Below are 15,204 nucleotides of genomic sequence, written 5' to 3' on the forward strand. Positions count from 1 at the left end.
AAAGCTCACTCTTATAATGCAAAAACAAAATTATTGTTTAAGCTCAACAATTTCAATAACATATTCATAAAAATAAACAACAGAGTAACAGGGGTCTATGGTGCTGCATTGCTGCTTGGCCTAATATAATGGTGCCGCTTGCAATGCAACAGGGTGTGTTGCTGACTGCTATGACAATCTCATGCACATGATAAGAGGTAGCTGCCTGGCCTAGCCTCGCCTCGCCCTAAATACTTTTATAACAATTAGACAATTTAGGTGGACACCAAACTCTTCAAGAATAGACTTATAGAATAGAGAAAGAGATAAAGTTGTTAACATTACAGCATACCATAGCCCTAAATACAACAGAACAATAATAATAATAATTCCTAAGACTACATACAAGGTAAGGGGTATTACAAGGGGAACCACCACCGCCGCCACCATTAAGCTTTATTGCTAATGAAACAGGGCGATTTCAAACGAAACCTTATGTTGAAAAAACAATGACAACATTTGAAAAACAATTAACAAGGGTGTAAATACAAACACTATGCACAAACAAGGCACCATATGATCAAAACTGAAGAAACCAGTCATGTAAAGTTGCTTCCACTCACTCACTTTCTTGTATATCAGTAGACATTTGGCCACTATCATCTGCATTGCCTGCAATGGAGAAGCTACTCCTAGACTTAATGTAAGAGCAAGCTGCCTCTGTCATCAACCGCACCTCATGCTTGTACTGCATTAAAGAAATAACAAATTTTTAAGTATCAAACTTCTCTTGGAATATCTGCATCAAACCATGATATCTCCCTTTTCAAGAGACAGCAAAAATAAAAATAAAAAGGGGAGGAGATGTACCTCATCCACAGCCCCAGACTTAATTTTCGATGACATGATACACCATTTCTTAAAGTGAGCACCTATTGAAGATTGATATAAATGTCAACAGTAGAATACTTGCGCAACGATAAAGTGATTAACATGAAAGAAATTCCATCATCCCTAGCAAGTCAAGCTGTAGCAAAGACTTTTCTAGAAGGAATAGTGGATACAAGGGGGGGAAAGTGTCCCTGGTGGACTGGTGCAGGTGGAGATATTTTATTGGAAAAGCATGACCATAATCCATATTATACATGATCCTTATATTATCTGAAATCTAGCAGTTAGGTATTTAACCTATGAGTTATGTTCGATCATTAAACATTTTACTTGAATAGTTATGTGTAAAGCATATTATTAGAAAAGCCAAAAGAGGTGCATGTCCTATCATATATTCTATATTCCTGCAAAAATTCACATTTTGAAACTGATATGAATATAGACAAATGTTGTTATTTCATAGCCCATTTACTATTAATACCTCAATGTTACCGCAACTGAAGTGTAGAACACCCAAAAAATAACTCGATACTCCTATGTAAAATGTTCAGTAGAAAAGGTAACTTTATGCTCATAAAACACAAATCATAAATTCCTCCCTCATTAGAATCTACACAAATAACCTAACGCTATAACCTGGGCAATGATAATTGAAACCGAAAATTGCAAAACATAACAGACCAAAACAACTAAATGTCACTAAAAATTAACTTAAGACTTCAAACTGGTTGAATGCCGAAGTAGCAAGTTCACTTAATGGAAATCTAAGAGACTTGAGTGGATTTTGAAAACAAAAGATGAAGAAAAGACGCCCGGCAGAAGGCATCAAAATTGTTTAGCCACCAAACCTGGGTTTAATGTCGAGCATTTGGTTGAGGATATTTACTAGCTATAGCAGCTCAATCCCAGTCACCTGAATAAAAACTCTTACTTATGGTAGTCTTTTTTAAAGTGTAATACTGCTATTGTTTTACAGCCCATAGGCTCTAAGACTCTTGTTGTAGCTTTTAAAATTACTTGCTGACTGATGTATAATTTGATGTTTTTGGAAGAATTAGAAAAGAGATAGAGAACTGAACTCAAGAACAAACTTGGAAAGTGAAACAAATAACAATTTTTTTGGGGGGAATGTCTACCGAAACAGATGATAAAGACTACAACAAATAATGGGCAAAATATTCAATTACTCCCCAACAGTCTAATTCAGAAATTATATTAAAATCTGCTATGCCTAAGACGAGCTCCAAGAATATACAAAGTTCAAGCATTCACTGCAACAGATAAAGGGTAAACCAGGGTTAGGGGTGATATGAAGTATGAACTGTCAGTATGTCTCCAGTAACCACACAAAGTAAGAGAAAATAAAGGAAATATAGAACTAATTAATCTGGTAACAAATTCAACCACTGAAGACTTGTATAAAGCAACATCATTCAATTTGTTGTATAAGGTTCACATTAAACAGTATCACAGCTAGAAACAGCAAAAAAAAGGAGCATTAAAGAAAATTAAGAATTACCAGCTTTTACGCCTATGGTAGAAGATGACTCGGAACAAGTTTCAAGATGCCACTTACAATGCACCTATTGTACAATGCCGAACGTAGAATTCAATTAAAATTTTCTGAGGCTATATGCTAATATTCAATCACAAAATATGGTGTAAATGCATACCTCAAAATAGGACCCGAATGGGACATCATGTGCCTGTTGCACTGTTTCAAAAACCTAGAATCAGAGGATTCACAGTTATTAGTCCAATAAGAGGAGCAAAAAACGAAAGCAATCTCGAAAAAGTAGGAATATGATGTACAAAGTCACACCAGTACTGTCTTATCTGGAGATAAAACTACATGCTGCCACTCTGTCATTGCTGTGTCTGGGGGGCACATGGGGCTCTTGCATAAAGAGCGAAAAGTCAATTCTCTGACTAAACCCTCATACTCATCTGTCGCATGCCACTGTCCTATCTGAAAACAGAGCAACAGATACAAATAAAAAAAAAAATCTCAGACCAATGTTTACGCAATACACTTTTTAAATTTAGGAAAAAATAATATCAGAACCAAATACAAAGAAATACAGCAAGGTGAGGTGTCCTCTTGGAGAAACACAGGAAACTAATACAAGATTACAAGTACTAGTTAGCCCAGATTCTATGTCAGGCCCAGCTAAATAATACTTCGTATTTAATACCCCAGCTAGTCAGCTACATTAGTCCATGTGAATGCTAACAAACTAATTATTTTAAAAAAATAAGTCACTAAAAACATCTACTCCTGAAAATTCTGGGCATAGCCATCATAACTTTTCTCCAGAAAGTCCTCCTTCAGCCTTCCAAACCCCGAATTTGTAACCACTCGTTTATATTCAGAGAACACACTCAATTTATTACATTGCTACGGAAATTCCTCTCCACATACCGCAGGTACATGCCAACTACTAGTTAATAAAACATGTAAGATTGCCATCCCTGGCCTATTCAGGAGAATATCACTTGAGTTGATCAATCCCAAAGCTAAACGTCCACAAAAAATCTCTTACCTTAAGAGAAATCTTCGCCTTCCAGATTAAATTTGCTATAGGGAGGCTGGATATTTAGGAGATCTAACCAAACAATGAAGGAAGGATTTAAAAGAAAACACTCCTGATTAATCCTCCATCAGTTACCCTGGAGTACTTCACTCCTTTAACTGAACAGCCAAGTGGTCACAATCATCACACGATTTCCTAAACTCCTCTAACTCTAGAATATGTGACTGTCTCCTGAAATGTAAATCCCACGCACTTCCGTAATAAAACCATGACACTTGGAGTCGTGAAGTGAACATAAACTGAATAAACGTGGGTAGCAACTAGCTAATGCAAAAAAGGCTACTTTCCAAAAGAGGGTGTTCCTCCCTAAATTGAACCTTACCAAGCTGTGGAAAAAAGACAAAACATGAAAGCAAATTTCCTGAAGACAACTTTGAGCATCCTAACCATTGCGACATAAACAATACTTGCACTTTGATAATATTATAAGAAAGAGACTAATTTCCCAGCAAAGCCAAATTGTTAAACCCAATAAGTAAAATGCATGGAATCAGGAAATTACATTTTCAAGCATTGATTCTAAAATGACCCAGAAGTCTCTTTCTAGAAAGTTTCTTATTGGCACACTAATGACAGTGCGCTTCCAAGTTCCAACATGTTTCAGTGCCTAGTTTAACTGCACCATGTTTACTGTTAATCAGTATACATAATCCTGAGCCCATGCTTATTCAAAATAAACAGGCACAATCGACGCTGGAAGAACATTAGATCCGCAAATGCAAATCATATTGCAAAACAGTAATGTCCAGAAAAACGCTTTAAAAAGTAGGCGGTAGATACTGGGAACATCGCTCCCTAACGAAAAGAATAGTAAACTACATTGTAACATACATTTTACTAAACTCTACGGCATATTGACAAGTCAATGTATATATGATTCTACTAATATCGGTAACTGACAACAAAAACATTAATTCAGAAAAGTGACTTACAATAACATTAGTATCCTTCCGTGCTGAACGAAACTCATTTATATAGTTCGACTCATCACTCAACAATAAATTAAAAAATTGCTCAGCAGTGCATGGAAATTTATCCTGAGAAAGAGTTCAGTGGATTTGACAATTAGCAAAATCACATAGCCAAAAGAATTTTCTCCATTATATTAATTTCTTAGATCTTTTGACAAGTAATATAACCAAAGAGATATGCACTTGGAAAAGATGTGTTGTCCCATACATTATATATACTGACAAGGGCCTCATCCTTGACGAATGGTTGAAACTTATCAGTCTTGGGAATGATTTCTTCAAGAACTTTTTCAGACTTCTGCTGACCCGCCAGTTTGGAACTACTGTGCGCACGAAGTTCTGACAATGCCTTAGCCTGTTAATCAAGATAATGAAAATGGCATTCAGGCTTCGAATAGATTGGGAAGAGAAGGCAAAAATTACATGAATCATTAATTAACCAGCCATTCAGCAAAAAGAATTCTTGATCAAATTCATGAAAATCAAAACTCAAAAGCATCCCAAACAGAAGAGATAGAGAAAATGTATGAGCTAAAAATCTACACCAACATAACTACATCGGTAAATATAAAAGTAAAAGAAGAAAATTAATACATATACCCCTACATCCAAACCAGGACAATCAAAAGTCTACCATCACAAAGAGGCTCTTATATCAATGTTAACAGTACAGGTATTCAAATATCATATCAAGTTCTTAAAGTAGCTGTAGAAGAAAAGGCCAAGAGAGAGACTCTGCAAAGCTACTCTCCAAATTACATTTTACCTTCCCTAAAATAGTTATTGTTTGACACTTTGAACCCTCAAAGTTGGATAAAATTTACATCAAAAGGCATTCCGTGTCTAACTGCTAACTTGACAGTTGACACACATCCAAACAAGACACTGATCGTGAGAGGTGAGGCACTAGATACTTTATAAAAATGCACAAAACGTGATTTAAATCTAAACTCAGCTCTTAAACATTGCATCAAAGTAAATGCAAGGAAATTCCCAGCAGCTAATGAGAGACACAACTTAAAGAAATATTCACCAAAAAACAACCTTCTTTTCAGCTTCTAGCATTACAAGAAAGTTTTTAGCAGAACGCTGCAATATCTTCAAGGCATGATTCCTATTCCAAAACGATGCAAATTTGTACCTAACTCTTCCTGCAATGAACAAACAAATTATGTCCAGTTGTCCACAAAATCATCTAAAACAGCTAGACGCAAACAACTAGGGAAGTCAAAAGGATCCGAGTTGATAGTAAACGCAAAAATTCGTGTCATCAGGTCTAGCTAGAAAACAATTGCTCACTCACCGTCTGAACTTCCCAAAGGTGGTACACCTAAGCCACCAGCACCAAGCCGAAGGATGATTGTGATAGCAGGGTTAATTACGGCATGCTGACTTCTTCGAATCTACAATGAGAAAAATATGAGTTATATGAACCTTTACGCCATGCCATCCACATTGAAAGGACAATAATGAGACATTGAACAGGAGAACTCACTTCATCTATGTCCTCAAAGGGAATAATCACCTGTAAATTGGACATGTACACGGAGTGAGAAATCTAAGTTTTCCACAAGGATTAGCAGTATGTTCGAACAAAATACAACCAGCATAGTCACATAGCACCATGCATCTCTAATGTCTAATCTTAAATTTAGTTGAGCATGATATAATCCAAACCAAACCAACAATGAGCCACAGAGTGAGATCATCAGTAGGGGACTAGGGGTCCCCCACAAAGAACATACTGTACGCAATTCACCCAGAAGAAATTATCATTTAAGTTCTATAATAGTTAGTTACCTCATGCAAATATCTCCTAAATAAAATAAGTTTTCCTGATCTGATATCCTTCTCGAATTAAAGTGCCATTTGTCACATTGGTAACAAGAAAACTTCAGTGACATAATGGTTGTTAGAAATAGAGCCCTGGTGCTATATAGGCCCATTTTTCCTGGAATTTAAGTGCCTTTTAACTTTGGCAAAACAAATAACCTCCAGCAACAAATTGGTTATTACATAAAAAAGAGCTCTGAAACTAATAGACCATGTTTTCCGGATCATTGAAAAGGGTGTGTGCCACTCACCTTTTTTTTCCCTCTATTCTATTTCTTTTCCACCATCAAATTATGACAAATTTACAAGTAAATCTATGAAAAGGGGGACATGTAAGATTTACTAGATGATTATTATATGATTGATGAAGATACTAGATAATTAGTTTATGATTGATTAAAATACAAGAGTTGATTCGTGATTTATTAAAGTGTATTGAGAGCTAAATTTTGTTTCTACTTGAAATTGGGGTCTATGGTGTTCAGGCAAGAGAGCCTTCTTTCTATTTACAGTAACAAATGGGAATAAAAATCACCCATTACTATAATAAATCTTCTATTTAAGTAAAAAGTACTTAAGAGGGAAAAAGATTAACCTTCATTTGCTTAGAAAACACATTTGAGTGAAAGCAAATGTGCCATGCAGAAATATACATACGACCATGATACAAAAAAGATCTCTCCAATGCGCAAGAATAACTATGCTCAACAGCCTGCAGTAAATTATCATCACATCAGGTAGAAACACGCAGTGACCAAATTTGAAATTGAAAGTGGCATAAATGTAATTTGAACGATGAGGACGCTGTAACTTTCAGTCACTACTCATTTAAGTTTCTCAAGGTAATATAAAAGTTAACACAATAAAGCAACATTACTAAAGGCCACAAAATAACAATCACTAAGATCAAACTCAAACTAATTGCAACCCTTTCAAGATGTGCATTTTATTAACCACCCTGAAGAAGGAAATTACTGAGAAACAACAACAATATGTTAGTATTTTCAAGGAGTCGCTTTTGCTTCAGGGAAGCCCAATTAAAACAAATTACATGTACTTTTGGTATCAGAGGGTACTACAGTTGATAAGTGATTCACCTCATCAGCCGGTTGATCAAATATCATTTGCAATGGCCCAGGCTTTTGGTATACTACCATCGCCTCTTGCTTATCTTTTGGTCCTTGTTTTTCCGGAGAAACTCTCCTGCGAGCATTTCCTCCACCATAGCCATTTAAAACACTAAGAAAAATAATTTCAGTTAAAAACCTTTCTCTGTAACAGAATTGGTTGAAGTTTGAATTATTATTAATTACCCTCCGCATCTGAAAATGATACTTAAGCATCAAGTCCTAAAGGTAGTAATAACGGAAAAATTCAAAAGTTTACATACTACATATGAAGAGTGGCCTAACATTTCAGAACATCGAATATTATAATGTGGCCTGATAAAGTGGGATGGAGGTAGTAACAAATGTATTCTGACATTTACAGACATGGACGGCAATTGGATGATGTCATCCATAAAAGGTTTAATGTGCCCATCAGCAAAATTAGGCAAGTTTTTTGCTATTAAATCAAAATAAGCACTTGAAAGTTGGAACATACTACCTTCCTCCTGAATAAACTAACCCTTTATAAAAATTAAGAGTACCCGGATGACTTGATGACAGATAATTAGAACTATTAATTTCAATCCGAACATGCCAATAATAGAGAAGTTCTTAAACTCTAAACAAGAATAGCAAACTATTAAGTTCAGCAGATGAGGCAACAATCTATGGATGAAGGTGGATCACATCCTTTCTCCCTTAAATTGTTGCCACATCCCCTGGAAAGTAACTTGATCGTCCACCTAATAATTACCCAGAAACATATAAACCGAAAGCTTAACAAGGAACATGTTTAATTAAGACATCCAAAATATCATGTGGGACTTAATTTCAGCAGGCCTGATCTAACTGCAGAAGTCAGAATTCTTAGTTCACCAACTTGTTTATGCATAACCAGAATAGTACCTGGAAGAGTTTGAAAGCATAGTCTTGATATCAAGACAAACCTGACAAATGAAACCTGTCAGAATCAAGCTAAAAGAGCTAGTTGAAAAAAATTTGATATAGATTAAAAGTTTCAGTGAAAATACCATTCCTGAAGAGCTATCCAATGGATGCCATACTGCACCAGAATCACCCACGGAATCCACAGATACTGTAACTGAGCCAAGAACTGCACTTTTCCATATTATATCCCAGTCATAGATTGTCACTTTAATCTGCGCATTAAGTTTAAGAAGGAAATAAGATGATTAGGAGGGGGGTTAAAGAAGTAAAAGAAACAGAAGACTTGAGTTCACGAAAATAAAAGAATGGAGAGGGCATAAGGAAATATTAGAAAGAGAAACATAATTTACACATATTTCATTGTCTAATACTTAAGTCATCCATAACAAAGTGGATTTCATGTGTATCCACTATATGTTTGTCTTTTGATACAATTCAATGGACGGCCTAGGAGGTGATTTGAGGCACAATGAGGTTGCTAAGGTGAATATCGTCCTCATTTATTACTAGGTGATTGTGCTTAGTAGTCTTCTGGTGAAGCTGTTGGCATTTTTAAGGATCTAAAGGTGGGGGTAAGGGTGGTATTTTTTTTTTCTCACAAGCATTTGCAGATGACACATCATCTTCCATCCTGATAATTTGTCAAATATTTTAATCCAATGTACAAAAAGGCTCAAGGAACCCGAGGAGATAGGGATCCTGTTGCACTATGGTGTGCCTCGTTAAAGTGAGGCACACTTAATAAAACTTTTAACAAAAATTAAGTAAAAAGGACTGATATGCATCTAGTGCACCCTGGTGCCCCTCTTTGAAATAGCCTCGCCTAGGCAGATTAAGGCACTTCACCCACATCGCCTAAAGCCTAGGCCTCTTTATGCATTGTTCTGACTGTTCTTTGGATGTTTGAGCCTTCGAGGCCTTGGATTAATCTAGAGAAGTCCCGAAAAACCTTCCTTTCTTTCCCCGTTTGCATCTCTTGCTGTGTGTAACCCCCCAAAACCAACACTCTCAAGTCTCAACTACTCAGGCATTCTGTTAAGGGTGAACCCTAGAACAATTTTTTTGAGACCATTTGGTGTAATAAATTTCTAGGTGCCTTGATGGCTGGGGGAAAAAAATCTTCTTAGTGGACATGTTATTCCTGTTTAGTAATATTTATCAAGTATCCCTCTTTATAACCCAACTCTATTATGTTCCCTCGTGGTGTTGCTATAGTATAGCAAGGATCCTAAGAAACTTATTTTGGTCTAAGCGGTGAAGATAAAAACACCCTCTTTTGGGGTGAAATAAGGTTTGTAGGAGGTAGGAAGGGGGCAATATAGGTTTTCCAAAATTTGGCGTCCAAAAAGTTTTTATAAAAATGGTGATGACACCTTATCAATAAACCCTGATCCCCTTTGGCATTAAATCATCAGGGACATGTATGAGCAAAAGAGAAAGAGATAAAATGTCTTGCTCCAGCCCTTGGAAATTTATCTCCCAGATTTCTTCACTTCCATGGTCAGGCATAAAGTTAGGGCTCACAAAAGATAAATCTTGATTAGAGAAGATGCCGTTTCCCAATGGAATTCCTCTTCTTATTTATCTCTCTTGTTTGCACAGTGACTGAAATTCCAATTTATTGGAAATTTAGATCTGGTGATTTCTTGGAACATCCTTTTTTACCAACATAGTCAAGATTAGGAGTCTGGTGAGCTCACTAATCTGTTGGAATTTTAAGAAGTGTATCTTTTCCCATGTCTCTGGAAATCTGGATAGAGTTTCTGGAACACTCTTCTAGTGTTTTCTTGGTCTGACTGTGAACCAAGTAATAGCAATACAACGCCTTTACGTGTAGCAAAAACAAAGTATTAGATGAGAGGTGTTTTATATCTTTGCGATTATGCTAACAAAATCCAACAAAAATGATCCGATCACATAGTATTAACTAGTACAATATCTCAAGATCATAACATGGATCAGCAACAAAGACTGAAAATACTGAAAATGAATTCATCCTGATCGAGTCTACCAAATGATTTGCAGTTCACCCTTTCCCAGCTTCGTACATCCAAATTGTGTGAAGATGTAGAGAAATAAAGTTTAACTGGTTACTAAGAGAAAAGTTGACATTTACTGTGGCTCAGTGTTGGTTAGAAACAGGTCTAAATAGAATATTAGAAGCTGAGAGGATGGCTACAAGTATCACCAGACCTAATAGAAAGGGAATATATCAGTATGGTTATAATGTAATAAGTCTTGTAACCAAATGTTTAACAACATAAAATGGATCATATCCAATACTTGACTGTATAGGCTCATTTCATGCCAAGTGGGTATGTATAACTGAGATAGTGAAGAGAGATGACATTTCTTGGATTGGAAAAATAGGTAGCAGAAGTGTTGATGTTGCATTTTTCTGGTTGGAGAGAGAGATGGAGTAGGTGGTTCAAAAGAAGGAAAAAGCAAAAATGATTCAAGAAAAGAAATAATCTAGCAATGTTCACTCAAAACAGCACACAGAAAATTGTGATTACTCCGTATAGATTAAGAGTAAGTTTTTTGTAAGACCGTCTTATTCTCATTAGATCGCTGATATCACTTAGCTATTAACAAGAAAACCTTAACTATTAACACAAAAATATAATAGTTAACACGAAACCTATAACTATTTACACAAAATCATAACTATTAGCCCAAAACTCTAACTATTGAACAAGAGCCTTGTACTATTAACAAAAAAATTTATTAGAAGATAACTATTCGTATAAAAAGTACTAAGCAGAGTATCTGACCATAAGAGTGTAATTTTCTATTTATAAGTAGAACTATTTATCAAAACGTGTAATTGTAGTCTTATACTCATAAGACGATCTTAATTAAAAGTTTGAAATTAGTTAAATCTTGAGAAGGAACTTTCATCAAATAGATCACCATTTTCATATGAAGAGGCAGAAGCAATAGCGAACAAAAAAGTATCACATAATACTGTAGATGCATAAATATGTATACATTTAAGTTGCACCAGAGAAGCTACCTGGATGGGCAACTGGTCAACAACGAAGTTAAACTCTTCTCCCCACATAGGATTTCTTGAACCAGGAACCATTGAACTGCAGTGTGAAGAGGGAAAGACTCAAATCAACAACAAAGACGCACGACACAAGAATATATCAAGGCTTTTCTTGTTCCTTGATAAAGAAGTCCATGAAATTGCAACAACAAAAGTCATCTCTTGCATCCATAAACAATTGAAATAAAAGATGAACCCTGTTAAATAACGTAAACTGTATACTTGTATGAATAATAACATAACAATATTATTTAAATAATAATAAAGTGCCCAATCAAAACTACCATTCTGTGTACGTTTCCATTTCAAGCCTAAAAACATACACCACATTGAGAAGGCAGAAAAACTTGCATTCTTGGCGATTTGGAGTGAGGTAAATATTAGGATATAATGCATTAAAGTTAACAAATATTAAAGGGATTTTATGATAAATGCCTCTTTGGCAGAATATGTTGTGCGGTTCATAGATCTGACCTCCACCGGACCAACCATTGATAAGAAACTAAAACAAGTTATGGTGATTCAATGTTACATAGTAAAATGGATATATCACATTTACACAAATACTTCCTACATTCCTTGCAACGTGAAAGAAGATATTGGATTTCTTTATAGGGAAATGATGCAATATTTATGGAAGGTAATTGTTGAGATATTTATGGGTTGGAGGAAATATATGATTAAGGAAACTCATGAACCATTGTGGTCCTCTGAACGGAGTTGAAAGCAATACAGTAACTCTCAAGCAGCAGGGTGTAGAAAGTTGGACAATGGATTGCATAATCCCTAAGTATTAGCTTCTAGTTACTGCTGTCAAAGAAACTGGCTCGAGATGAAAAGTTTTCAGGAAGGAAGTAACTTTCTAGAAAATGAAGTAGCTTTCTGTGACTGAAAGTGGGGGCTCATATGATAATATTTGAAAACAAAAGCAACAAACATCAATGGAAAAGTCTACCTTGAACCAACATATCACATTACTTTTCTTAGTAAACAATGTTACCATTCATAAACTATTCCAGCAGGTTCTCTTAATAGTTCTACGTTGAATTTTAGCGTAAATCATGTTGCAGTAATGATAAAATATTAAGCTATTAAAATAGGTATAAAATATCAATTATTGAAATTAAGCCTTATGATTACCTGAATCTTTTCTCTGTACTGCAAGTAACAATGGCATAAGGATCCGATGTGCCATTCAGATTTGCAGCAATAAGATTCTTTGCTGCCAACAGCCCAACCTGGAGAGTCGTAGATTCCATAAATTGATGCTTAAACAAGAAAAACAATTTAAAATATATGCCTCGCTGCAAGTAGGAATACGGGACAAGATATGGGGTATCACAGTCTACTCCAGAAATCTCCAGAAATCTTCCTCTGATCTACCATTAATGGCTTCACCAAAGTCATTTGAACTTTGTAGGCACACATGTTTGTTTTATGATTCCCAGAGGCCATAACTCCTAAGTGATTGTGCTTAGATCTATTTTCAGGTATATATATAACAGTTTCTAGTTTTCCAGTAGAGAAAACACAGAATATCCAAGAAGCTTCACATAAAGGTTGACACTTTGGCTTAGAGTGTCATACTGTCTCCCTCAAATATAACTATAAACTTTGCCATGAAAAAAACATTGCATCACAAAAAAAGACGAATTGACCGTAAAAAATAAAAACTAACAAGTTTACAACCTAAGTCTACCTTTTTTTATAACATGTCAGCACCTACATTTTGAACCAATCTAGAAAATTCATGTTTGGTATGTGCTTTACTAGAGTAGCAGGGATGAAGGAAATGCAGTAAAGATGTGTAACTCTTCAGTGCATACCGAACAAGAAAAAATGCTGCTGAATCATTAGTATACCTTGATCAAGTACCCTGCTTGAGTATGAGTATCATATTTTAGCTGGCCAATCTACAAAATAATTGCAGAACTGCATGTCAAGAAAGGTGGAATTACTCCAGGATATCAAACAAGCATCAAAAGTAGCATGCCACCTAATAAAGCTTATAATTCCGAGAATACTTTAAGTATGGCATTCTATAAACACAGAGAGCAAGGAAAAGATCCCAAAGAAGAATACTACACATTGCTAAAACATGAGTGTTGATTAGACGCAAGGCTACAACTTCACTGTCTTAGTAGAACTTTTCTAATTAAAGCAAACAGAATATAGGAGATAATCCCAAAATACAAAATATAATGATGCAGCAACATGATTTTGAATGCAATGCAAGGGCATATAATCAGCATTTCAAACTCGAGAAAGGACAAACGCATAGATCCCTTCCATGCTGGGGATAAAATACCAATTGAGAATCAGGGGATAATCCCAAAATTGAAGAGGCATTTTTTTTATTAAAACAAATATTTTTAAAAAAAGACCAGTAAAACTTCACTTATCATCCTTCACAAGCTTATAGCTCACAATGTATGGATTCACTGAAAAAAAGAATTATAACTTCACATATCCAATGTTCTCCTTACAACTTATACATTGTTCCACCCATTCCTATCGTTTGTAATTCTATTGTTTCAAATTTGATATCTTCCATAACCTAGGTATAGCAATTAATAATGCCCATCACAATTGTCTTCATTCCATTAATCAATTTTATGTTCTTGTCAAATAAATTTCATTTGGATACATATAAGCAAGTATCTCCTTTTCAGTTTTCGAGTTAACCTTCCTTAACTAATTCAAAAAGTCAAAATAGTTGGTGATCATTCAGAGATGTAGTAGGCAATGAGCAACAAATTAAAAACAGCCCTTTTAAGAAATCAGACAAGAACCTCAATAGAGCCAAAGATTAAAAACACGAGCCAATGCGAGGCTGTAACTAAAACTGAGTAGTAAAATCAATTCACTACCACAGCAATCAAACTTCGAAACCAAAACATATCCTATTCAATGAGCATTTCCTTTACTTTGCATCCTACAAGAAGTAGGAGAGCACTTACTCAGAAAGAGAAAACGATAAACCACCCAAATAAGGAAAAGCAACCTCCCACCATAAAAGAGGTTTAAAGTACTACACTACCAAATTGAGAAAAGTATCAAAATTACTACACATTCAATTTCCACTATCAAACTAAGCAACAAAACAACATAGTAACTCAAGAACTCGCTAGAACACTAAAATAATCAATCACAAAATAAAAAATAAAAAAAACCGCAAATTAAAAAGATGAAAGAAATCATACTTTATCTCTCTCCTCAATAGTATCGGCGGAATCAAGACTCTGACTAAAACCACGACTATTGCAATCACAAAGAGTGAAGTACCAGTAAGCAGCAATCACAAAGACAGCGGCGGCGAAGGTGACTTCAATCTCCCATAACGACGGAACAAGTGAATCCAACGCCATTTGGATCATCAATCTCGCCGGAAAATCCATCGGAAAATCAACAACACGCCGGAGAAGTAAAATCTAGTCAGAAACAAAGTTCACAGTGATCGATTTCTAGGTTTTTAGGATTACGACGATGATGATTTTGACGAAGAAATTCCATGAAAAGGAGGAAGATGAAATGCGAGGATTTTAGGAGAGAGAAAATGGGTCAATTGATTTGAGGGTGGTTGGACTTTGGAGGGAGAAATTGGAATTCCTTTTTGTGTGTCGGAGATACCGACGTGGAAAATGAGGTGGTTTTTTTATGTAACCGTTTATTTGACAATTTTGCCCTTGGTGTTTTTGTAATGATGGTAAAAAATGGATAATAAGAGGGGTAATATAGTAAAAGTGTGAGCTTTTGATGGAGGTGGTGTGGTGTGCGTGGGGTGAGGGGGAGTGAGAATGTGGATTAGCATAATGTTTTCAAGTTCC

At 35.5% G+C, this 15,204-nt stretch overlaps 1 protein-coding gene across 2 annotated transcripts; it reads right to left on the minus strand.

Moving 5' to 3' along the window:
- Positions 1–273: 273 nt before the first annotated feature.
- On the minus strand, positions 274–15,013 carry LOC110785408 (BAG-associated GRAM protein 1). 2 transcript variants are annotated; one of them, XM_021989837.2, is made up of 18 exons: positions 14,581–15,013; positions 13,240–13,290; positions 12,518–12,615; positions 11,342–11,417; positions 8,409–8,537; positions 8,284–8,324; positions 7,366–7,507; positions 6,864–6,980; positions 5,931–5,960; positions 5,739–5,838; positions 5,480–5,586; positions 4,644–4,790; positions 4,397–4,501; positions 2,693–2,839; positions 2,544–2,597; positions 2,390–2,453; positions 850–911; positions 274–727 (listed from the first exon to the last, which is right to left on the minus strand). In XM_021989837.2, exons 1-18 carry the CDS (start codon positions 14,773–14,775, stop codon positions 599–601), a joined length of 1,794 nt encoding a protein of 597 aa, XP_021845529.1. In that variant the 5' UTR covers positions 14,776–15,013; the 3' UTR covers positions 274–598. The 2 variants fall into 2 exon arrangements, with proteins under 2 accessions (XP_021845529.1, XP_056695376.1); XM_056839398.1 differs by having other exon boundaries at positions 13,240–13,309; positions 14,581–14,719.
- Positions 15,014–15,204: the final 191 nt, after the last annotated feature.

Source organism: Spinacia oleracea, chromosome 3 (assembly GCF_020520425.1).
Source record: "Spinacia oleracea cultivar Varoflay chromosome 3, BTI_SOV_V1, whole genome shotgun sequence".
NCBI lineage: Eukaryota > Viridiplantae > Streptophyta > Magnoliopsida > Caryophyllales > Amaranthaceae > Spinacia > Spinacia oleracea.